The 26723-nt window shown below is 35.7% G+C and overlaps 1 protein-coding gene across 1 annotated transcript in view; it reads left to right on the top strand.

Moving 5' to 3' along the window:
* The window catches only part of AEBP2 (AE binding protein 2), a 60616-nt gene that overhangs the window by 13884 nt on the left and 20009 nt on the right, over positions 1-26723 (top strand). The window contains exons 2-3 of the mRNA XM_029954676.1: positions 8234-8441; positions 16275-16382. Of these exons, the coding sequence (XP_029810536.1) occupies positions 8234-8441; positions 16275-16382 (316 nt within the window). The remainder of the gene's footprint in view (positions 1-8233; positions 8442-16274; positions 16383-26723) is intronic.

Raw genomic sequence — 26723 nt, 5'->3', positions numbered from 1 at the left:
GTCTCAGGCTTGTTCAGATTCAAGGGGAGGTAATATTGATCCCCACCCCATGCCATATTGTAAGAAGAGGATGTGGAAAGTGTATATGGTGTGGCTATCTTTGGGAAATAGACTTAGTATTGGCAGTTATGATAAAGAATAGGAAGTTAGATTTAAATAGACTGTCTTATTTTTGTGATACAATTTCAATATAGTAAGTTACATGATCCCTTTTTTCCCTTAACAAAAAGTCATAAAATGTAATAGGCAGGCAGTTCGTAATTTTATTTTTTAATGTTTATTTATTTATTTTGAGAGAGTGAGTGGGAGGGGCAGAGAAGGAGAGAAGGAATACCAAGCAGGCTCTGTGCTGCAAGGGTAGAGCCCAATGTGGTGCTGGATCTTGTGAATCATGAGATCATGACCTGATCCTAAACCAAGTGTCGGATGGTTAACCTTAGTCGGAGCCACCCAGGCGCCTCCATAATTTTCTTGAACTGCCTGTTTCTGTCTTTTTTTTTTTTTTTTAAGTATTCTCCACACCCAAAGTGGGATTCGAACTCATGACTCCCAAGACGAAGAGTGGCATGCTCCTCTGATAGCCAGACACCTCTTAAAGTGCCTGTCTCTTAATTGCTTTAGTTTTGGCTTTTAATCTCATTGTCAGTACCTAGAATGAGGAGCAGCGCACAAAATTATAGTCCATTATGACAAATGGAGGCAAGGAATAGTAGAATTTCACTCTTAAAAGTTGTATATTATTAATATAATATCCATATAATATCAGGTATATAACATCATACTTTCTAAGAAGCCTCATCTTAAGTGCTTGGCACTCTTGAATTTTAGCTTTTATTAATTTTGATTATAAGTATGGAAGAGACCTAATCATTCTTGTCTTAAGTGGCAATTTCATAGATGAAAGGAACATCACTCATCTGTTAGCCAAATAACAACTTACCCTGCGCTATGATTAGATCAGGAGTCCCTAATGTGTGGATATAATGTTTACCTACAATTTGATAAATACTCTGAAACTTTATACAGCATACTATTTCTATACAAAGCTTATTACCAGTTACAAAGTTCAGCTAAATTTATAATGCTTGATTTGACCTTGTTAAATGTAACTTATAAACTGTGGAGTTTTTGTTTCCTTTTATCTCATTCCACTTTCTTCAGTCCCGCTGGAGGACCAAGTTCCACTCTTTAAAAATGAGAATTATAGAATATTTATTTTATAATAATTCATATCGTAGCTATGAACCTAAGACTTCCTAAAGATTGTATAGTTTTCATCAGAGAACAAAAATAAAACAGTCTTGTTTCTTCAGAGATTAGGGAGATTCTTTTGTGGAATCTCAGTCAGGAACTTCTAGATCCTGAAAGAAGTGGTTAGATACCTTGATCATCCTTTTTTCCTACTACATTCTTTTTTTGTTTAAAATTTTTTTATTTTTAAAGTAATCTCTATACCCAGCTTGGGGCTTGAACTCACAATCCCCAGATCAAGAGTCACAGGCTCCACCGACTGAGCCAGCCAGATGCCCCTTCCTACTAATGATTTTTTAAATTTATGGTACCTTTTATCCTTGATGTCACTTACTCTGTATATAATACAGCTTCATGTTTTCTAACTTTTTGTTTGTTTTTTTAAAAGTAGGCTCCACACCCCCAGGACCCTGAGATTATGAGTCCCTTGCTCTACTGACCTATACAGCCAGCTGCCCCCGTTTTCTCACTTTTTAATGGAAAAGTATCATTCATTTCATAGTTAGTAGTTTGACAATTTTGAGGAGTGTTGTTGAGAACATAAACAGTCTAAAAACAATTTAAAGATTGGGTAGTGGATGAAATTTTCCCCTCAAATGGGTTTTTGTGTGGAATTCCAATGTCTGAAACATGTTAAAATGGTATTTTATTAGTATTTATTTTTTGGAAGTTCAAAAATTTTTACATTAATATAAAAATTAGAACAGTATAACCTTTTAAGTAAATTTAAATTCAAAGTAGGGTTTATGAATTTTACAAATATATGTCAATATTCAAACAGTTTCCTTGTTCTATTTTGGCTGCTTAGTCTTGAAGAACATTTGACTTGCAGTTATGGGCAGCTTGTCTTTCAGTCTCCATGTACTATACTTTAGTTCTACTGATCAAGAACTATGAAGGGGGATTACTAGTATGGAAATTTTGTTTGGAAAACACCATTACTTAATCTTAATTGTCTTTATATCACAAATGCAAAAGTGACTAGAACTTCAAACTTAAGCTATAAAATTCTTAATATTGTTTTATGTCAGCCCTTTAATTTGTTAAAGTAACGGAGTCTTCTTGGAAGGTGTTTAATTGGTTAAGGCATAAGGGTGTGATTTACAAATCTAATTTTATATAAATGGACATGTGGAGGCCTAAATTAGATCTGTAGTACAGACTTGCAACTTTGCTAAGCAATGACATATTTATAGGACATTCTGATGTTTCACTTTTTTGAGTAAAGAGAGTAAATTATATTTGAATTCAGACTGTACACCCATATCCCCTCAGGCCCTGTTCTCAACTCCTCTTTAAAGTTAGACATTTCAGTAGCCTAGTAATTAAGAGCAGGGGAAAGAAAAGAAAAGGACCCAAAGATACCAAGGAAAATCCATAGTACAAATAAATTTCCTGATAGGTAGCTGAAAAGAAGACTCCTGATAAGGCTTCTAACCCACTGAACCTCAGATTCAATTTCAAATTCAGAAATTAAGCTCCAAATAAAATCAAAATATTCCAGCTCATAAACCTACTCTTTCCAGTCCATTTGAGAGAGGCATTTAAGCTTTGCACCAGAACAGTGGTTCTCAAACATTTTGCTTTAAAAAAACCCCTTTGCTTTCTTAAATATTGAGGAATATGAATTATATCTCAATAAAGTTGTTAACGTTGCTGACAAAATTAAAGACCTTTTTGTTTATGTGGGTTATATTTATCAATAAACTATTATAGGATTAGAAATTAAAACCAAGAACTTTAGAAACATTAATTAATTTAAAAATAAACCAATTACAAATAACAAACAACTTTTCTTTCTTTTCATCTTTTTTTTTCCTTTTCCCTTCCCCTTTCCCTTCCCTTAGGCTTCATGCCTAATGTAGGGATTGAATTTATGACCCTGAGATCAATAGTTGCATGCTCTACCAACTGAGACAGCCAGGCACTCCTACAAAGTAGTTTCTTAATGTAAAATAACTTTTCCAGTTAAAAAAAAAATACAAGAGTGATGTTGTTTTATATTTAACATCTTTAATATCTGACTTAACAGCTAGTTTTTCATATCTACTTCTGCATTCAGTCTGTTGTGATGAATTGATTTGGTTGAACTATGTGAAGACTTTCTGGCCTCATACAGATATTATTTAGTTGGAAAGGAAGGAGTATTTTTTATACTTTTTTTAAAACATTATTTATTTTTGAGAGACAGAGAGAGTGTGAGCAGAGGAGGGCAGAGAGAGAGAGAGAGAGAGGGAGACAACAATCTGAAGCAGGCTTCAGCCCAGAGCCCAACACAGGGCTGGAACTCACGAACTGCGAGATCGCCACCTGAGCCAAAGACGGCCACTTAACTGACTAAGCCACCCAGTGTCCCGTAAGGAGTATTTTAATAGCCTTTTTAGATTAATTATTTGGCTATTTGATAATATACTGAAACTTGAAAAGTGATAGTTTCTTACAGTATTTGCAATGTGGAATCTGAAAACATATCAATGAACTTTTCTTATTCTGTTGTATTAAGACCATGGTCTTGTCCTCCATTTTGATAATGTAACATCCATGTATTACTTCCTTTTTTCCCTGTATTTTGTCAATTAGCAATGTGCCTTTTACTCAAAGTCGGCAACCCTGATGGCTGTGGTCATGTCTACCACACAGATGTTTTGCTTGACAGTAATTTGAGTTCTCAAAGAAGGGTCTATTCTTAATATGTATGAGTTGGCCCTTGAATTCCCAGAGGAAATAATTTTTATAAGAACAATGTAGTTTATTGTCGATGTTATGGTAGAAATGTCTGGTTTGCTGGGTAGTTTCTTAACTAGAGGAAAAGGGTCCATGGAAAAGAGAGAAAAGGGAATGCTGTTATGTTGAAAATCCCTCCTGTCCTTCCCTAAATATTGTATTTGAATTTCTAATAATGTGTAGGGTTTTTTTTTTTGAAAACTTATGGATTATTTGTTGTCACAGAGTGTGTGTGTATGTGTGTGTCTGTGTATTTGTGTATGCTTTAGTTTATATCATTCTGCAGTATCAGACACATACTTCGTTAGATAGTCTGACCAGTCTTACTTGGGTAATAACAGTATAAGATGGTTTAGAGTCTTACTACTTAAAGGTTGTAGCAGTAGCATCAACAAGTAGGTGATTATTACAAATACAATGTCTTGAGGCGCCTGGGTGGCTCAGTTGGTTAAGCGTCTGGCTTCGGCTTAGGTCAGGATTTCCCGGAGCCCGGCGTTGGACTCTGTGCTGGCGGCTAGCTCAGAGTCTGGAGCCTGTTTCAGATTCTGTATCTCCCTCTCTCTCTGACCCTCCCCTGCTCGTGCTGTCTTTCTCCTTCTCTCAAAAATAAATAAAAAACATTAAAAAAAATACAATGTCTCAAAAGAAAATAGAAAATAAAGTATTTCAGGTCCTACCTCAAAATCCACTAAATCAGTATCTGCACTTAATAAGATCCCAGTTGATGGTTACAACATTAATTTAAGAAGCACTGGTTTAGATTATTGTAACTATCTGAATAGTAGGAGTACTTTTTTCTGGCTTAGGTTTTCTTCCAAATACTAAGCTGCTTTTGTTCACATTTTACGAAGTTAGTAGGTGTTCATTGGGAAGGAGAACTAAATGTGTGAAAAATGTTAATATGTAGGATCCTAGGAATATTACAGAATCAGGTGGAATGTCCTTCCTAGTTCAGGTCATCTTGGTATCTTACTGTTATAGGAGGAAGGACACTTTTTCTCTGGGATCTATATCTAGCTCAGTGCCCTGTCAAAGTAAAAAATTAACTATAACTTGTCTCTGGTGCTCTTCTGCATTAGGGCTGTTGCCTTTATCGGTCTTAGGAGTGGAGAAAACCACAGATTCCAGCATGGATCTAGGGCCAAAAGGGATCCTGGAGGCTTAGGATTTGGAACCTGGAGGCTTAGGATTTGGACACTTCCTAGAAGTTGCAGGAGCCTAAGAGGGGCATTTCAGCAGGATTCCAGTCGTACCTGCTAGGCTTTGGGAAGCTCTGTGGTATGCTACACCTGTGTGAAGGTCTCTTGCGTCTTCTAGGGGGTGGGGTCTGTCCCTCACCACCTCTTCCACTCTACTGCATTTGCAGCTCAGTTGCCAATGATAGACACAGTACATGTTCTTAACAGCATTATACTGTCTTTTTATGAGGATCTGTATCCACATGAAATATTGTTTTAATGATATTGCACATAGGCTGATTACATGCTTAGTGTATGGATGTTTGGACAAGATTCCCCTTCTATAGTAAAATTAATAAAAGTACATTAAGCATTATGTAGATAGACTGTTGCTAGTTGGATTTATGATGAGTCTCTTGGCCTTTGTTCAATTTAAGGAAAATTGGTTTCATTTCAACTAAGTTTGGACTTTTCATAAAAGCAGTACAGTAGGTATGTGGTTAAAAATGATACAAAACGGTATTTATAGTGAAAGTTTCTCTCCTACTGACCCTCCATCTGTCCCCCTAAAAAAACATGGGTGGTGTTTTGTGTATCCTTCAAAAGAAGTTTTGTCTTGAGAGAATAGCCATGTCTGTATCTGTCTCCCTCTCCAAACTAAGTATGGATGTGGGAATTGGGCATTACTACCCTTCATGCATGTGTGTGTGTGTGTGTTACACTTTGCTTTACCTTACAGATTGCATTGTAATAAGGCATTGAGATTTATCCTTTTCCTAAGATTGTTTATAATTTAAGTGTGGTTTGTTGTCTGCTTAAAGCTATTAATATTTTACTTGCCTTTGGTGTTAATTAGTATGGTTTATAAAAGTATGAGCTTTACAGTTAAAATGTTTTAAAACATGATATCTAGGAAAATTAGGTGACTGTTGCATGGTTAAGGGCCTCATGAAACTTGAAGTTTCAAGGGCCCAAATAAAAATACATATTTCTGTATAGAAAAAACACCATACTCACAATTTATTCTTGCAAAAAATATGAATAAATATTCAGATAATCAAGCTGATTTGCATTGAGAGTTTAATAGAGATTACGAACAAAATTTTTCTAAATATATGCACAAACTCAGAACCCCACGATAAAGAGTTGGATGATCTATGGATTGAAACATCCAGGTGCCCTGAGATTACAAAATTTAGAATGAAGTTTTGAAGTTTAAATTTAGAATGTATATTGGCTGGTCGACAGCCAGATGAATTTAAGTATGTGAATATTCTTTAAAAGGAAATCTGAGACATTTTTCATGTCTGAAGCATCCTATTAAAAAAATTATTGCTAGCTTTTAAAAAAAATGGATGCATTGGATGTTAGGCACACACATTTCTTTTTAAAACTTTATTTCAAGAGAGAGCGTGAGCAGGAGAGGGCAGAGTGAGGTGGAGAATCTCAAGTGGGCTCCGGACTCGGCTTGCAGCCTAATACGGGGCTCAGGCCCGGAACCCTGGGATCACGACCTGAGCTGAAATCGAGAGTCAGATGCTTAGCTGATTGAGCCACCTAGGCACCCCAGACACAAATCATTTTTAAGTTTACTTTAATAGAGTTAAAATTTATTTTGACTTTTTACATATAAGCAAATTACGTGTGATTATAGGTACATGTTCTTATTTTTAGATGCTGTGTGCTGAAGTGATTGCGGTTGAAGTATCCTGTTTGCAACTTGTAGATGATTGAGAAAAACAAATTACATATAGCAAATAGGACAAAATATAAATTAAAAAAAAATAAAATATATCCAGCATGACTCTCAAACTCACAACTGTGAGATCAAAAGTCGCATGCTCTACTGACTGAGCCAGCCAGGTGTTCCCAAAATGTAAATTAAGTTCAGACTTATATAAACTTTTCTGTGTCTTTGAAATTTTCTGTAGTAAAAACTTGGGAGTAGGGAAGCATACTCCTTTAAAAGTTAACATAATTTTCATAATTTATTCATACTTAAGTTGCAAGCAGATACATAGCTTTCAATGAATTTAGTGTGCAGACATTCTTACTGTTGACTCCTCTGGTTGAAGTTCTTCCCTGTAGTTTTTTTGTTGGGAAGATATTGAAAATAATTTTTTTAATGAATTGCTTTTAATTTTTTAAAAAACATTTTATTTTTAAATAATCTCTACATAACCCCGAGATCAAGAGTCAGATGCTGTACTGACTATGCCAGCCAGGTGCCCCCTTAAATGAATTGCTTTCGAAAGGAAGGCAAAAGTGTGTTACAGTTTATTAAGATGAGAAATTTTGAGCATTCAAAATTACTTCTGTTTTATTTCTGCTATATGTAATTTTCTTAGTAAATAAAAGGGTAACTAATATAGTTTGCTTAGTGAATAAAAGGTAAAAGTGATTGGCTTTTCAATCCTTTTTTGTGGATAGAGATTAGCAAAAAATTGAGGGCCAGGAAAAGATGATTTATTTGGACTTTGGTAATATTGAAGAAACTTTCATTGCACCCAGTTTTCTCGTGCTTATTTATTTAGAAGGGGAAATACTGCACAATTTCCCAATTATTTTGAGATGGAGAGAAGTGGATGTGACAGCAGTAATTCTCAGATTAGTGAATAGAGGAAATGATTATTGATTAACAAGTGATTTGCAGAACTGTAACGATACTCTTGATTCTGAATTATTTATAGCTGGAAACTTACTACTCTGTTACTTTATTGTGCTTCTTAGGGCTTTGGAAGGTATGAATTCTGATGAGCTCTGTGTGTGTGTGTGTGTGTGTGTGTGTGTGTGTGTGTGTGTGTGTGTTTGGTTTGCTTCTATAGGCTATAGTATTGAGTTCATGTCTGCCAAAAGTTACTTAAATTATCCCATATCTGGTTTTGAAGTACCAGCATTTTTTTTTGCCTTGATTTGCACTTTATTGCCAACTAAATAATTCAAAGCAGTGTTGTTTTCTAATAGAAAATATGGTTAGTATGTTTTGTATGGATCAGAATGTCAAGTAGTAATCTTAAGTATAAGATCATATTCATGTTAGTGAATTTCTAGGAATAACAGCCTTTTTTCTTCTTTTGTAGCATAAGCAGTACTATAATGGATGTAGACAGCACAATTTCCAGTGGGCGTTCAACTCCAGCAATGATGAATGGACAAGGAAGCACTACTTCTTCAAGCAAAAATATTGCCTATAATTGTTGTTGGGACCAGTGCCAGGCTTGCTTCAACTCTAGTCCAGATCTGGCAGATCACATCCGTTCCATACATGTAGATGGTCAGCGAGGAGGGGTTGGTTTTGTCATTTCTTTTTTTCACTCCCTGTTTTCATTAGTTTTATTAATTTATAATTGCTAGTTAGGCTTCATTTTTTTTCTGAAGTAACTTGGGATCGTTTTTACACAGCGTTTATTTTTTCAAGTTTTTCTTTCATTTATTTCCCACATAACTTGATAGAATCAAATGAATATACTATGTGTTGGATTTTAATTTGCTCTTAGGAGAGATTAGACTTTCTTAAATATAGTTGGAAGAAATTCAGTTTTCTAAAGTACAGTGATAATGTTAGACTTTCTACAATACTTTGGGAATGTTATAAATGAATATAGTGTTTTCCAAATTTCTGCTGTTTTGAGTTGAGGACATTTAGTGTTGGCACTATTTAGGATTTCTTTTGTTGGAGTGGTCCTAAATTATCCCCGATGCTGAAGTTAACTGGAGATACTATTGGTACCAGGATTAGTATAAATAGTTCTGTTAAATGACAGCTTGCAGTCATTATTTGTGAATGAGAATTGATCATCTTTTCCCAGGTCTTAACAGGGCTGGCTTAGAGAGTAAGTTCTGGTTAGTGAATATTGACCTGTACCTTTTTAGGAATAAATTTAATTGTGTCAGTATATATAATTTTTATTGGATAGTGATTTAAGAGCTAAGCAATTTAGGTGAGTCAAAGTTCAAAATGTAATGGATCAAAGGATTATAATGTTACAATTTTTTCAGTTTTTATCTAGGTTTGTCTTGAATAGTTACCACACTTAGTGCATTTTTCACAAGTTAATGTTATCTTGTTAAGTACAGATAATCTTTATGCCACATATTTCCTACCAGCTTGCCATCACTGTTGAGATACACTGATACTAAAATGGTTAGGATCATTTTGGTTAAAGCTGTTTCAAAGGTTTCATTGATAGTTTGCATTATTGATTTTTTTTAAAAAACATGCAACCATAAAAGCGCCTCTCATATTTTAGCCAGTAGTATTTGTGCATTGAAATCTTTTAAGAAATCTTTGACATTGTCACTGTATATTGTAATGTATCAGCAATTTTTTGATTACTGAAATTTGGTAAGCAAAGATTTGTCTTACTAGATTTGATTTTTGTGATGTCTAGGTAGACAATAGATAGTGTATTTACAGAAATTTGTCCATCATATGATATTTTCATCACCTAACCCAACCCAGCTCAGTGTTAGGAGGTTACTTTTGTAATAGTCGTTTTCCCTTCTTACATATATCAGATTTTTAGTGTGAACTACCTTAATCAAGCTGGTTTCCTAGTTATTACAGAGTTGTTTTTTGCGAGCCAGTGCTTGATGTCATTTGGTATATATCACTAAGATCATCTTTTGAGCCATGGCATGATGCTTTTTTATTCACTTGATTTAGCAACTGTATATAGGATCATGAGCTGTGTAGAAGGTTTCTGGGTGTCTTGTAGTAGGTGTGGAAGAATTTCACATTTCTAAGTCTTAGATCTTACACATTGAGGAGTTTGTACACAGCCTTATGAACATGTTTCCAGCTCTTTAGGGGTCTGTGAAAAAATGGAGGTGCTGACTGAGTCTGTCATGTAGTCACTGCAGGTGTATTTACCTTGTTGATACCGTAGAGCAAGGCATGAAGTCTTGGTATTTCTACAATAAGTATAAACTTGTTGAAATAACTGCCCCCCCCAGTGTCATTTCTAAAGTGCTTGTTCATAAAATTACTTTATTACAAATAGTAGCATTCTCTGTCAAATTTTAAGCTTAATGCTGTTTTTACCACAAAGGATGCCCTATTTTTGAAGGACATTAATTGCCAACCTACATATGTTAGAAAATAGGGAAAATACACTCAAATTATTTGTACATATCAGTCATTGGTATATAGAGTAAGCTTTCAGTCTATATACTGATATAAGTATGAATGAAACTTTGAAAGCTATGTACAACCATATAACAGGAAATCTTGATCTGGCTTTGTGCTTAAAATAGAGCGGATGTTTGTTGGAACATCTTTTTTTTGTGGGCTTTGAAGGGAACTTTAAAAAAAAAATAAGTGTTTTTAAGTGTACAGTTCATTGGTGTTTGTTGTACAACCATCATCACTATCTTCAGAATTGTTTCAATATCTCAAGCTGAAATCTGTGCCCATTCAACAGTAACTCCCTAATCTTCCCTTTCCTCAGCACCCCAGTTCCACTTTGTCTTCCTAACTTTGTTCTAGGTACCTCACATATGTGGAAAACAGCTGATTTCATAACATAATTTTTGTTTAGATTTATTTCTCTTCTTTCTATCCCAAGTTTTAAACTGTCTTAATGGGACAGAGACAAATGAGGAAAAAATTGGTAACTCTAGAGGATTTTATGCATCTAATTATTGAAAGATGACAGTTCTATTGGAGCAGTATGTTAGCAAGATCTGAATATTATATTAATTGCTGTTTTCTCATCTCACTTTAATCTTTACCCTGAGAAAACAAAACCATCATATAATAGCTTAGAAACTTCTTCCTCACCTAAGCTTTTTATGTTTCCATGTCACATGGGCTTTAATTATATTTGGAGGCTGAAATTGGGTAGAGTTTGGGTCTTCATTGACCCTTTCATATATCAAAGTGGGTAGATTCTTCTATTTCAAAAGTTAAGCTAGCCCACTTAAACACCAAATTGTGAGTGTACCTTTTATTTTTTTAATTTTTAAAAAATACCTATTAAAAAATATTTATTATTTTTGAGAGAAAGAGAGCACAAATAGGGGAGGAGCAGAGCGAGAAGAGGGAGACAGAATCCGAAGGAGGCTCTGCAGTCCTAGCTGTCAGCACAGAGCCTGGTGCAGTGTTTGAACTAACAAGAGCTGAAGTCAGGGGCTTAACCGGCTAAGCCACCCAGGCACCTCAGCTTTCTTTTTTTTAAATGTTTATTTTTGAGAGAGAGCATGTATGAGTGAATATACCTTTTAAAGAAGACTCATGAAAGTACTTTTTCCTATTTAAAATATTAAAAAGAAGCAAAAAAAATTAACCTTTTTTGGTTACGTATAATAGAAATGTGTTCTTGGGTCCATACTTTATGCATGATTGGATTCCAAAAACTAGAATGAGGTATCTTACTAATCAAATTTCATATCCCAGTGTTCTCTTCATATTCACTGAAGTCTTGGTAAGCAGAGAACTTTGTCTTCTAGGATTTCTGTGGTTTAATACCATCCATTAGTGTTGTGTTCTTTCTGTCTTAACTATTTCTCACTTGAAAAGAGCAAATTTACCAGGAAGAAATCTGTGTTTCTTGATGTATGAGTTATTTCATACGTGTCATTTTATGATGTTCATTTTTGTGTATGTTCTTTGGTGTGTTTGAGGGCAGAGGGCCCGAGAGAGATTTGGGGGAACGGATGATAAGGTATTATTCAAAGACTTGAATAAGGTCAGTTACCTTTATATATTACATAATATGACATTAGTAGGCACTCAGGGTTAAATTGGAATGCGACTGGGAATTGAAATCCATCTTAGGAGGTCACTTTGACTTTTGATTGCCTATCTAATATCTTCTAAACACAACATAAAATTGGTCATAGCTTTTTATAATAAAGGAAAAATACATATTTCTTGTAATTTGAGTGATCTATTAAATATTTTTGCCACTTGCTTTGTTAAGGATCTTTTAACAGAAAATTGAAAATGTTCATTTAATGTGACTGAAAATAATAGGATACAGAATGATAGCTGTCATTTAAATCTTGGAAGAGCAGACTGATGAGAGACAAATAATTACATGTAAAAAATAGTTTTATTTCTCTTTTGTTCGCATTTTGTAAAAGAGTGAGCTGGGTTTTTTCTAAGAAATATTAAAGCTTGGGGTGCCTGGGTGGCTCAGTTTATTAAGCATCTGACTTTGGCCCAAGTCATGACTTCACAGTTCATGGGTTCCAGCCTTGCGTTGGCCTCTGTGCCGACAGCTTGGAGCCTGGACCATCTTCAGATTCTGTTTCCTTCTCTCTCTGCCCCTCCCCCCTCAAAAATAAAATAAAACATTAAAAAAAAGAAATATTAAAATTTAAGGGATCCATGAAAATCATCCAGTTCCTTCCTGAGTTTAGATGGTGTTTCTCTTGCTTTATTATAAAATCTTTTTGTATCATTTTACTGCAAAAGGAATATAATTCCTTAGTAAAACTGGCCCCTTTCCCCGCTCCTGCATGTAAATTATATTGCATTCTGGCTCCATTTAGAATATATCTGGCTGATTTTAATTTACCTTACTACTAACTGAATTTTCCTTATGCATACTTAAATTTTGTCAGGTTACATTGTATTCTTTTGCAGTAGATTTTACAATTTACTTACAGAAAATTTTGATGCACTTTAGTGTGAAATGTTAGTGACCAGATAAGTGCATGTATCTTTGTACTCTCACACAAACTGTCAAAGGTGTAGGCCTTGAATACACTCAGAAAAATACACTGCTACATTTGGTCAAAGAAACTGTTGAAAGTGAAGGACACTTAGCACTACCTTTGGTTCCCAGGTTTGTACCAGTCTTTTTCATTTTGGGCATTTTGGAGGAGTTGCCTTAAATTAAAGCTGACAGTTTGAATGAGTAAGGATTTCTTTTTTTTTTTTTTTTTTTAATGTTTGTTTATTTTTTGGGGGGGAGGGGCAGAGAGAGAGGGAGACACAGAATCTGAAGCAGGCTCCAGGCTCTGAGCTGTCAGCACAGAGCCCTTGCGGGGCTCGAACTCACGAACTGCGAGATCATGTCCTGAGCCGAAGTTGGACGCTTAACCAACTGAGCCACCCAGGCATCCTGAATGAGTAAGGATTTCTAAATGACTTCTCAACAGAAAGCCCAAATCTGTAAAATTGAAATTTTTAGACCTCTCCATCTTTAGTTAGGTCATTGTAAATTTGAAGATTATTTGATGGTCCAAAAATATTCTTATTTAATTAATTAATTTTTGTTTTTGAGAGAGAGAAAGCAAGCCAGGGAGGGGGGCTGTGGGGGAGGGAGGCAGCCCAGCATGGAGCTTGATGTGGGGCTCGCTGAGCTAAAATCAAGAGTCGATTGTTTAACTGACCAAGCCACCCGGCCACCTCCACAAATACTCTTTTAATAACTGTGTTGTGTTTCTTTCTCCCTCTGTTTCTTTTTCTTCCTTCCTTCCCTCCCTTCCTTCCTTCCTTCCTTTCTCTCTCTTTCAAGACAGTCTTGCAGAAAAATTTATTTGTTGGCATTTATTTTGGAAAGTGTCCTCCAGTGTCTAATATAAGCCCAATTTTTCTGTTAAACAGTTCTTCTTAGAGTGTATATATCATCTTGCATTTTCATTGTATTTTTGGAGTTAGTAAATATGTACTTGTGGTGTCTATTTGATGAAAAAGGAAAAGACAGGCTTAGAGTAAAGTGACTCTTCCAAGATTCCATAGCTGCAGTGAAAGCTCTGTATAGAATTCATGTCGTTTACTTTGTGCTAATTTTGTTACAGCTAATAACCTAACAGTCTATCAGGAGAGACTACACTGTGTACCTATGTGCCTCAGTATTCTGATTAATATAGCTAGATCTTAATTCATTTTTTGTTTTTAGATCTTATTCATTTTTAAGATAGTGTAGAGGAAGCATGACAGATTTTATTCTTGAATAATTTCTTTCTCTTTAGATTCCTATGGTATTTGGTTTTCAAGATTAGAAAAAGTTTCTAAAAATTGGTTGAGACTGTTTTTCACATGTTGTGTATCTAAAAACTCTGATGTTTGAAGTAAGACCCTTTTGTCAGATTTTGAACTCTTTTTTATCAAAGGGTCTCCTAACATAGATTAAGGAAAGAAACTCATCTTTTAACAGTTTTGTGGTTTTTGTGGATCCTTGGTGTGGAGTTTTAGTGCCTGTTTTGTCTTTGTGCAAGTTTAGTGCTTCCTCTCCCCCTCCCTCCACCTCCCAGGAATTATTTTCAAAGTATTTCACCCCAGTATAGCTAAATATAGTTAGCTTAGGTCTCTTTACACTTACTTCATTTCCTATAAAATTCATTACGGTTTTTCTTTGAACCTGAAGGTGTTGCCCTAATAGTGTGACTAGATATTATTCCATCTAGAGTCTAGACCATAATGATGGGAGTCTACTCATCATGATGGCTATTATTTGGTGGAATTACAGTCTGCCATTGTCTCCTAGGGAAAACCCCTGCAAGCCAGAGATTGTTGTTTCTTTCAAATGTAGTGGTTAGTTAACGTTAGGGGCAGTGTTTGAATATTTACCTTATTGTTTCTTTGAGAGTAACTCACCACAGAGGTTACCTGAGAGTTGAGACAACAGTATTCATCACTGTTACAAAAATTATTACATAAATGATGTTAGTTTTGTTTCCAGTTACTTGCCCTAAGGCATTTCTCTTTATGTGGTATGGCTTGTGAGAGAGTTTTTAAACCAATCTCTGATTTCCTGTTTATTGCTTGAATATTTAAGACTCAAAGTTGTCAGGAAGTTGATAGATAGCATTACTGATCATCTGCATGTGATTATTAAACATTATTGAATTAATTTTCACAACATAACTCATGTAGTTAAAAAAACATTTTTTCATTTTTTTGGGATTCATTTTAAAAAGTAGCTTTTAATTCTGAGAACTTGCAGAATCATCTTATAAACACAAACTAGGGTCAAGGATTTTAAATATGACGGAAGAAATGCTTTGATTTCTCTCTCTGTTTCATTAAAAGAAACGAGCCAATGTGTAGAGGAATCAAGATATGTGAGAACTCTATAATATCAAACAGCAATAGCAGTATTTCCTTGTTAGACATATCTGGTACAAAATGGCTTTGGTTTTGAGTTAAAATTCAGTCATTCTAGGCTGTTGGTTTTTTTAGGGTTTAAAAAAAGTTTAAAACTTTGATGATTGATGTTTCATTTCTGCGTGTATCTTCATTCTGTTCTACATGCAGTCTTCAAAGCCTGATTATGTTTGTAATTGCTCTTCCCTTAGAAAAGAACAGAGCCTATAAATGGTTCTTTGAAGGTTGTAACTACAGTGAATTCATACTTCTTTTACTGATGTTTGGAAACCATTTTAAATGTTCAGTTTGATGGAAATACAGTCAGAAACTTGATATGTCATTTGTAAGAAATTGATAAAGATTAGGTTGATTATTAATTGTTAGATTGGTATTTTCCAAACCCAGTCATACTCAATTACCTGAATCCAAGAATGTGGATCTATGATGATGATAAGCAGCTTATGCCCATTGCTTTTACAACTGTATTAATTTGGCATTTTATATTAGATTTTGCTTCCTAATCAAGATAATGGGAAATGGATTTTAATGAATAGAACAGTATAAAAATATTAGTATGCATGTGAGAATAAGGAATCAAGAGCAGAAAAAGTTAATTTGGTAATTTAATTGCTTTACCCATTTTTTGACATTGATCTTCAAATATTAATATTTGATTATTTTGATTTATTTTCATTGTTACTTTATACACTTATATTTTCCTGTTATAAATAAAACATGCTTGTTCCCTCATGCAGTAAATATAAAAATAATGGTTTATAGTTCTGGTTCCAAGGGTATATTGTTAATATTTTGTATATTTCCTTCTGAGTGACACTTTGGGATTGATTTGTCAGTCCCCAATGAGGGAATTGGACAGCAGACTTAAGGGGAAAGGGTTAACACTGTGCCTCTCATACTGGAAGTTCAGAAGTTTAACTTAAACATTAAGCATTTTGATTGACTCATACACAAATGGATCTTTTTGCCAGTTAAAGACTTGCAACATGTTTATTTAAACTTACAAGGAATAAAACTGTTGAAATAAGTGATGAAAATTATTATGGCTCTTCTTTTAACAGGTATTTGTTTGCTTATGGAAAGGTTGTAAAGTATATAACACTCCGTCAACCAGTCAGAGTTGGTTACAGAGGCATATGCTGACACACAGTGGAGACAAACCTTTTAAGGTAAGTAAGTATATGTGAGTTGTTTTTAACTTTTAGTTGATGTATTTATTTATTTTTTAAATAGTTTATTTATTTTTGAGACAGAGACAGCACAAGTGGGGGAGGGGCAGAGAGAGAGGGAGACACAGAATTCGAAGCAAGCCCCAGGCTCTGAGCTGTCAGCACAGAGCCCGATGCGGGGCTTGAACCCACGAACCGTGAGATCATGACCTGAGCTGAAGTTTGATGCTCAACTGACTGAGCCACCCAGGTTCCCCAAGTTAAAAAAATTTTTAAGGAAGTAATTTTACATTGAGAAATCTTGCTCCCGTTTTTCTTTCCTTATTCTCTTTTCCTCAGATATGTAACGCCAGTTACTAGTTTCTGGTGAATTCTTCTAGTATTTTTTTTATGAACCAATATATGTAGTTTCATTCTTCTTTCTTACACAAAATTCAGTCTACTGTCTGTACTTTATTTCTGACAAATTCTTTATTTAAAAATGTTATTTATTCTGGGGGAGAGAGTGTGCGCCTGTGCCCATGTGTGTGCACACGCGTGCACAAGAGAGGGAGGATCAGAGAGAGAATCCCAAGCAGTTTCTGCACGGTCAGTGCAGAGCTGTATGCAGGGCTTGAACTCATGAACCATGAGATCATGATATGAGTAGAAATTAAGTTGGATGCTTAACTGACTGAGCTACCCAGGTATCCGTTATTTTTTATTTTTTTAAATGATTTTATTTTTAAGCTCCATACCCAGTGTGGGACCAACTCACAACTGTGAGATCACAAGTCGCATGTTCTACTGACGGGCAGCCAGGTGCCCCATGCACCTTTTTTTTTTTTTTTTTTTAATGAGCTTTTTATTTTAGAGCAGTTTTAGATTTGCAATAATAGTACAAAGATTATAAAGTTTCCCTGTATCCTATGCCAGGTTTCCCCCACTGTTAACGTCTTTCTTGCATGTATGTTTACCTTGCTTTTTAAACTTACTGTTTTCTAGAGATCTTTCTATATTTGTTCTTAGAGAATATTCTTTCAGTTGATTTAACCAAACTTGTATGACACTTGGGTTATTTCTAGTCTTTAGCTATTATAAATAGTGCTGCAGTGATAAATCTTGGAACATATGTGTCATTTTGTATATGTATAATTATACATGTAGGAAGAACTCCCCAAAATGATATGAGTGGGTGGATCAAAGGCTTTCTAATAAGCATTGGTGATTTTGATAAATCTTGCCAAATTGTCCTCCTAAAGGTTTGTGTCCTCCTCATCATTGTTAGGTTTGCCTTCTCAGTAGCTGTGCTAAGGAGGTGTTCTCAAACCTTTGAATTTTTGCCAGTCTGATAGATTAGAAATTGCATCCTAGTGTAGTTGTGTGTTTTTTTTCTTCCCATCCTAATGTAGTTTTAATTTGCTTCTCTTTCATTATGAGGAAGTTTGGCCATCTTTTTTCTTTTTTAATTTTTTTTAATGTTTATTTTATTTTTGAGAGAAAGAGAGCATGAGTAGGATAGGGGCAGAGAGAGTGGGAGACACAGAATCCGAAGCAGGCTCCAGGAGCTGAGCTGTCCGCACAGAGCCTGATGCGGGGCTCGAACCCATGAGCTGTGAGATCATGACCTGAGTGAAAGTTGGATACTTAACTGACTGAGCCACCCAGGCACCCCTGGGCATCTTTTCTTATGTTTAACTATTTGGGTTTATTTTTCTTTCTTTTTAATTTTATTTTTTTATTTTTAAAATTTTATCAAGCAAGCTCTTTGCTCAGCATGGGGCTTGAACTCATGACACTGAGGTCAAGAGTCCCATGCTCTACTGACTGAGGCAGCCAGGAGCCCCTCTTTATTCTTATTAAATAAATGGTCTCATTGAGCTTTCTGTTGGTATATGGGTCTTGTAACTTTAATACCTTAGTCTTTCCTTGCCCTGGTATGTGGTCATACTATAGATCCTGGCCCTGGTATGTTCTGGAAGTGTACAATCTGGAACAGTTTTTAAGCCTCTCATCTAAGATGTAGCTGGTAAGAATAGTTACCTCGTAGGGGCACCTCGGTGGCTCGGTTGAGCGTCCTGCTTCGGCTCAGGTCATGATCCCATGGTCCGTGGGTTCAAGCCCTGCATCAGACTCTGTGCTGACAGCTCAGAGCCTGGAGCCTGCTTCAGATTCTGTATCTCCCCCTCTCTCTGACCCTGTGTTGCTCACGCTGTCTCTCAAAAATAAATAAAAAACATAAAAGATTTAAAGAAAAAAAGAGTAGTTACCTCATAGAGCCATGCAATATGTATCCAATAAACATAAGAGATTATTGTTGTTAAAGTAAAAGAATCATATACTTTCTTACTGTATTTCCATGTTTTTCTTTAAGGCAGCAATCCTTCTGGTTGATTATGATGTGCAGATTAATTTCAAAGCCTGTCAAATGCATTTTTCTCCCAGATTCTCCTTTCAGAAACTGTAGAAGATACCCATTGGAGAGGGGGAATGAAGTTGTCTTTAAAAGTTAAAAGTTGGGGTGTCTGGGTGCTCAGTCGGTTCAGTGTCTGACTTCGGCTCAGGTCATGAGTTTGAGCCCCAGGTCTGGCTCTGTGCCAAGTTACAAGACCTGGAGCCGGCTTCAGATTCTGTGTGTCTCTCTCTCTTTACCCCTCCCCTGCTCTGTCTTTCCCTCCCTCAAAATAAATAAACATTAAAAAAATTATAAAAGGTATTAAAGAAAAGACAAAAGTTAAGGCGTATGAATTAGTGAGGCATTGTTGTATGGGTCATAGGAATCATTTAAATCCAGAAAACATTTATTGATTATCTATAGTACATGGCAGTGTGCTAGATACTTTGGAAACAAGGTGAATAAGATCTAAATAGATTTAAGTAATGAAATGATTTATGTGCTTTAATAATGACCTATGAAAGGTTCTATGCAAACATAGATTAAGCATGAATTAAATATACCCTAATAGGGATGGGAAGGCTTAGTAGGAGGTAAGTGGGACTCAGCTATAGAAAGAAGGTCAGGAGGTGATGTTTGAAGTGAGTTTTTTTTTTTCTCGAAAAAAAAATGTTTTTTAGTTATAATGTATAATAAGGTTTCTAAAGTATGCTTAAGTACTCAACAGTTTAAAGACTTGTTTCATATGTGTATATGCACCTGTGATGTATGCACCTGTGTTACCACCACCCTGATGAAAAATATTTTCAGTAAAATAGAATTTCTAACGTCCCTTTTCAGTCTGTTCTTCTCCTGTCCTCTGTTCTTCCCCACAGGCCATATTATAATTTCTGTCATACTGGTCTAGTTCTAGCTATAGCAGCTTGTTTATTTACATTTTAAATGGTTATTTGTTTTTGAGGGAGGGAGAGAGAGAGAGAGAGGGAAACGCAGGCACTACACTGCCAGTGAGGAGCCCAACACAGGGCTTGATCCCATGAACCAGGAGATCGTGACCTAAGCTGAAATCAAGAGAAAGATGCTCAGCTGACTACACCGCACAGGCGTCCCGTAATAGGGCATTTTTAGCTTTAGAAATGACAAACTCTTCCAAATTGGTCTCGTGTCATTTACATTTCCACCAGCAGTGACTTAAGAGTTTTTAGTTGCTCTCTCTCTTATATTATTGGTTTTTTAATTTTGGCCATTCTGGTGAATATGTAAGTGGTATCTCATTTTTGCTTTAATTTTTATTTCCCTAATGAATAATGATGTTGAGCACATTTTCATATGCTTATGGCTATTTGAATTTCCTATTTGGGGGAAGTATCTGTTTGAACCAATAAACCATGAGATCATGACCTGAGCCAAAGTTTGATGGCTTAACCGACAGAGCCACCCAGGTGCCCCTATTATATAAATTTTCAACATATTTCGAATATAAGTTCTTTGTCAGATATATGCAAATACCTTTTTCCAGTTTGTGTTTGGTTTCCTAATGGGATCTTTTGAAAAAGTTTTAAATTTCAGTGAAATCTAACTTATTAACTTTTTTTTATAAGTAGTGCTTCTTGTATTTAAAAAATTTTTTGCCTACCCTTGGTATGTGAAGATGAGGAAGCTCTTACAGAAAAGCTGAGTTTTATTTTATGGTGATAGGGAGATCATTTCAGATGTATATTTAAATAAATTTCCATACTATAAAGTTTACCGAGTGTACAGTTTGTTTCTTAGTGTATTCATGTAGTGTTCTGCAACCGCCACCACTATTTAATTATAGGATTATAATGGTTGGTTCAGTTGGTAGAGTGTGGGACTCTTGGTCTTGTGGTTGTAAATACATTTAGACTTTATTATTTTTTTAATGTTTTATTTATTTTTGAGAGAGACAGACAGACAGCATGAACAGGGGAGGGTCAGAGAGAGAGGGAGACACAGAATCTGAAGACAGGCTCCGGGCTCATGAGCTAGCTGTCAGCACAGAGCCCGACGCTGGGCTCGAACCCATGAGCCATGAGATCATGACCTGAGCCGAAGTCAGACGCTCAACCCACTGAGCCACCCAGGCGCCCCCAATACATTTAGACTTTCTGGGAAGGGGACTTGCCGTTGCCGTTTTGTTAAGTGTAGTGAAACATTTTAATTAAAGGTTTGGAAAACATTACATGTGTTGGGGTACCTGGCTGGTTCAGTTGGTAAGCATGGGACTCTTGATCTTGGGGCTGTAAATTCAAGCCCCGCATTGGGTGTAGAGGTTACTTAAAGTCTTTAAAAGCAAACAAAACATGACATTAGTAGAATAGGACAATATTTTAAAGTGTTCTCTTTTTTTCTTTCTAATTTAAATTTGATTCTTGTTAGTTATCTGTTTTTAAGCTTTATCATAGCTAAATGGCTTCAATACCACCACATCTAGAAATACATATTTTACTTAACTGAAGAAAAGAAAAAGTAGTTATATTCGGCATGTTTGGTAATTGTTTTGATTTCCTTTATTTTTAATGGCACAGTGGTTTGTCTTGATAGATTTGTATATGTTCAAAATTACGTAGTTGTACTTTTTATGAGGTAAGCTCGATATGTTGTTTTACTTCCCTTACACGTTTCTCCCCTACTCCAGTATTTCTGTTTACTTTCAACAGAGTATAGTTATTTACTTATCTTGGGTTAATTTATCTATTCTAACTTTTCCTCAGCAGATAATCTCCTGTAGCTCAACATGATTGACCCAATTTGTAATATTGACATATTTGAATAACTTCTCATTGTGTTAGAGTAGTACTCGAAAAACTCAGACTTCTTTCAAGCTTGATGCATAAAATAGCCATTCTTTTTTAGATGTTTTGGAATTAAAACCCTAGCCTTCATTCGTGCTAAAAAAAAAAACATTTTTATCAAACCAGATTTAACCTGTGATATTCTTGTAATTGTGCATTCAGGCAGTTTCTGGTTTCTGGCAGTTTCTCATTATTTGGAAAGTGGGTAAGAATCAAGTATTTTTTCCTTTATTGGATGAACTAGGTGTCCAAATTTTAGTGCTGAAGTTTTATCCGTGACCAATTAAATTAGGATCTGGGGCACGCAGCCAGGCATTTTACTTTATTTTAAAAAATTGAGGGACACCTGGATGGCCACTTGGTTAAGGGTCTGGCTCTTGGTTTCAGCTCAGGGCATGATCTCCCGGTTCATGAGTTGAAGCCCCATATTGAGTTCCATGCTGACAGTGTGGAGCCTGGTTGGGATTTTCTCTCTCCCTTTCTCTCTGCCCCTCCCCTGCTTGCTCTGCCCCTCTCTCAGAAAATTAAAAAAAATTTTTTTAATCAGATGATTGGATGAGTGCCTAGGCTTCAGAATCACTGTTCTACAAAATATTTCTCTTACTGGGTACCCTATTCTAAGCAACATTTCTATGGTAAATGTGACCGCCAATTCAGTGGTCTTTAGAAAGGGAAAAAAAGCATTGAGGGAAAAAGCTATGCCTTGTGTACTGTGTGCATGTTGCATTTGGGATATTGTTTTTATTAATGTAAACTATTTTTCCTAGGCCTCTTTTATACCATACTTGCCTATTCATCATCCCTCCAACCTCTATTTGCAAAGCCATTGGCTGCTGCTTCTGTCTAATCAGCTTTACTGATCTCTGCTTTACCTGACTTCTAAATGTTGGCGAGTGCTCTCTCAAAGTTCTCACGCTAGATGTCTTTTGGTTTTAAATACTATATATTCTGATTACTCTCAGGTGTTTATCTGTATTCCCTCTTGGATTCTAGAATAGGATATTTGGCTTGGATGTCTAAGAGAGGATTTTGAATTTAACATGTACAAAATCTTGAGGTTTTTCATTTCAAACATGGTTCTATTCTAGACTTGGTAAACAGTAAGATCATCAAGGGCTCTAGCTTTAAGAGCCCTGTATCATTCTTGATTCCTCTATTAACTTCTTCGGTACTCCTATAAATGCATTAGTAAATCCTGTCAACTTGACCCTCAATTTATTTTTGAGAGAGAGAGACCAGAGCGCAAGCAGGGGAGGGGCAGAGAGAGAGGGAAACACAGAATCTAAACAGGCTCCAGGCTCTGAACTGTCAGCACAGAACTGGATGCTGGGTTGGAACCCACGAACCGCGAGATCATGACCTGAGCCAAAGTTGGATGCTTAACTGAGCCACACAGAGGCCCCTCTACTTGGAATTTTTAAAAGCTTTTTATTTTGAAAAAATTTAGATTTATAGAAAAGTAAGTTGCAAAGATAGTCCAGAGTATCCGTGTGCCTTCACTTCGTTTCCCTTAGTGTTACGTCATTCATATTACTGTGGTACATGTCACAACTAAGAAACCAGCATTTCTACCTGCAATTTTTATTTTCCTCTAGATTACCTATTTTATTAATAAATACTACCATATCTTCTGTGAAACTGATGTTTTCTCCTCAGTGTTATGGTAGCCCCTTGTAGATTTTCATAGCACTTCTGAGAATATATGAATAAGACAGTCTTAGTACTAGAAATGATAGTGTTAATATTGCTTCATTTGAACATGTTTGGGGTGAAAAATAAAAACAGTGATTCCATGTTTCAAATTTTAGAACAGCTACTTGACCACAATAGTACTCAACATATATAGAGTATTTCAGTGGATTTGGGGAGATAGATTATTTAAAACATTTGGAATCCCACAACCAGATTTTCCCCTGATTGTTAAAATCAGGGAAATGCGGTGGCTTGAATTCAAGGGTCATTGTATGTGTTGGTGAAAAAAATGAATATTTGAACATTAAAACCACATTCACCATGAATTGCTCTTGTTGAGAGGAATGAAAGGCCATTTGAGGCAATAGCTAATTTGTCTCTTACCTTGTTTTGTGATATATATATATATATATATAATGAGTGGAACTTTCATTAGATGATGCTTCAAATTATTTTCTAGGGTAAAAGAATTTAAGTAAAATGAATGTAATTCTCTTATTTATTTTTAATAAAAGACTCATTCTGAATTTTCGTTGTACTTTTAGATTTTCTTTTTTGGATTTGCTTATGATTCTTGATGGATGAATAATTAAAAGCAAAGATAAAGCTATTTTCTACTACAGGTCTCATTCATTTCCAGAGCATTGAATCACTGCTGATTAAAATACACTTGTGATACTTACTTGATTCTTTGATTCTAGATGCTTTCAGGGTCTATTCCTTTCAGTCTTGAAGAATTCTGGGACAAAATGAATCTGCTACCATATTGGGACCCTTATAATTAAGGGTAATCCTGAATGGAATTATATCATAAGATCCTTCTAAATTCATTTATTTACTTATTTTTTAATGTTTATTTATTTTTGAGACAGAGATAGAGTGCGAACAAGGGAGGGGCAGAGAGAGAGAGGGAGACAGAATCTGAAACAGGCTCCAGGCTCTGAGCTGTCAGCACAGAACCCGAAGCGGGGCTCGAACCCATGAACCGTGAGATCCAGACCTGAGCTGAAGTCAGACGCTTAACTGACTGAGCCACCCAGGCGCCCCAAGATCCTTCTGAATTTAAACCAGAGGGCTTGGATCTGTCATCTCTGCCTTAATTGTACTCAAGTAGCTATTCTAAAATTTGAAACGTGAAATTTTCCCAACAAATTTGTTTGAATAACCAGTATTAAACTGGGAATTCCAGGACAAAGACTATCTTACTTACATTGTATTCCTTAAAGTATCTGGCACATAGGCCATCAAAGACGATTAATGTATATTTTTAAAGTAGATGTTAGGGGCGCCTGGGTGGCTCAGTCGATTAAGCGTCCAACTTCCGCTCAGGTCATGATCTCATGGTTCGTGGGTGCAAGCTCTGTGTTGGGCTCTGATCGGGCTCTGTGCTGACAGCTCAGAGCCTGGAGCCTGCTTCAGATTCTGTGTCTCCCTCTCTGCCCCTCTCCTGCTTGCACTGTATCTCTGTGTCAAAAATAAATAAATATTAAAAAAAATTTTTTTAAGTAGGTGTTAGGAAATAACAGGAAAGCTATCTTCTAAAATTGTAAAGAAAAATACTGTATGGCTTTATTCTGTGGCAGTACTGTATAACACAAATATGTGTGAACCAAATATATAATTTTAAATTCTCCAGTGCTTCATTAAAATAATTGAAACAGGTGAAAATAATTTAAACAATATCTTTGGCTTGCCCTCTTATATTTCAACATCTTAGTAGTACACAAAATAAATGAAAGGTTTTGCTTTTTTGGGTACTAAATCTTCAAAGTTCAGGGCGTATTTTATACTTATGATATTTTTTAGGAAGAATCATATTTCAAGTGCTTAGTAACTATAGGTGTCTAATGCTTAAAGTGTATTGGGCAGTGTAAAACTAGCCCATTAGGGTAATTTTACTTAAGCTTCCTGAATTTAGATGCTAACTACTTGATCTTTATTTAGATTTCCCAGAATTTGTAGTTGGAGAGGTAGATTCACTTAGCAAGCTATTGCAGATATATTTAAAAGTCTTTCAGTGCTGAAATTGAGCATCAGGTATTTAATTGAAAATTAAAACGGAAGGGCTGGTATTATCGTGAATAGGAAAAGACATTACTTTTTAAAGAAATTAACTAGTTATTACAGAAGTACAAATAAAAGTCACAGTGAGTTACTAATTCATACTTACTGGGATGATTTTAATAAAATAAACTGAAAATAACAAGTGTTGGCAAGGTTGGGAGCTAGCTGATGGTTATACAATGTTGTGAATGCACTAAAGACCCCTGCATTGTACACTTTAAAGTGGTCACTTCAATTATTAAAAATTAATTTAATAATTACACAATATTTAACTAATTTAATAATTAGTTACAGTAATCTAAAGTGTTAAGTAGCAACAGTTGACCAGTGGCTTTAATGGTGGACAGGTTTGTTCTATGGCAGTGTGGTAATTGATAGGAGATGGAAACGTAAAAAGCGTTATTTTTTCTTGGCACTCGAAATGTACATAGTTAATGTTTAAATTCTGAGAATTCAGTAACCATTCGATGCTAAACTTTTCATCGTCAGAATCTGTACATGAACATCCTTGATGCAGGTTGAGGACAACACTATTGATAAGGTCATTGTAAGAATTGAACAAGGAGCACTTAGGTGGCTCAGTTGGTTAAGTGTCCGATATCTTCTCAGGTCACGATCTCATGGTTCTTGAGTTTGAGCCCCATTTCAGGCTGAATGCGGTCAACACAGAACCTGCTTTGGGTCATCTGGCCCCCTCTCTCTGACCCTCCCCTGCATGCACTCTCTCAAACTGGCTGTTTCTCTCAGAAATAAATATTTAAAAAGTTATTAAAAGAATTGAATGAAATATATTCAAGCACTGGATATGACTAATTGCTCCTTTTCAGGGTTCCCAAAGCACTCTGTCTCTAACCCTAACTGAAATTGTCATCTTATATGTCTACTACCACATTGTAAACTCTTTCATATGTATCTTAATCATCCTTATACTTCTGGCTTCTTGTATAGTACATAGAACATAGAGTAAATATTTTTTATTTTATTTTAATTTAAGGGAGAGAGAGCTTGTGTGTGCAAATGGGGGAAGGGGAGAGAGAGAGAGAGAGAGAAAAAATCCCCAGGTAGGTTCCTTGCTTTAGCCTGACACAGCGCTGATCCCACAACCCTGAGATTGTGACCTGAGCCGATACCAGGAGTCAGACGCTCAACTGACTGAGCCACTCTGGTCCCCACACCACCCCCCTTGCCCTTTAAAATTTTTTTTGAATCATTCCTCTGCCTCTTAATGTGCACCTTAGAATGGGAAAAGATTTTTCATTAGCAATGCTGAGTGCCATTAAGACCATAAAAGGACTGTTGTATATCAGAATAAATAGAATAATTATGAATGGCACTGCCTAAAGAGCTTGCTGTGAAATATTTCAGCCAGCATTAGTTGTATCAGAATCTATAAAT

This window comes from Suricata suricatta, chromosome 10 (assembly GCF_006229205.1).
Source record: "Suricata suricatta isolate VVHF042 chromosome 10, meerkat_22Aug2017_6uvM2_HiC, whole genome shotgun sequence".
NCBI classification, from domain to species: Eukaryota; Metazoa; Chordata; class Mammalia; order Carnivora; family Herpestidae; genus Suricata; species Suricata suricatta.
This window is presented reverse-complemented; position numbering and strand designations above follow the sequence as displayed.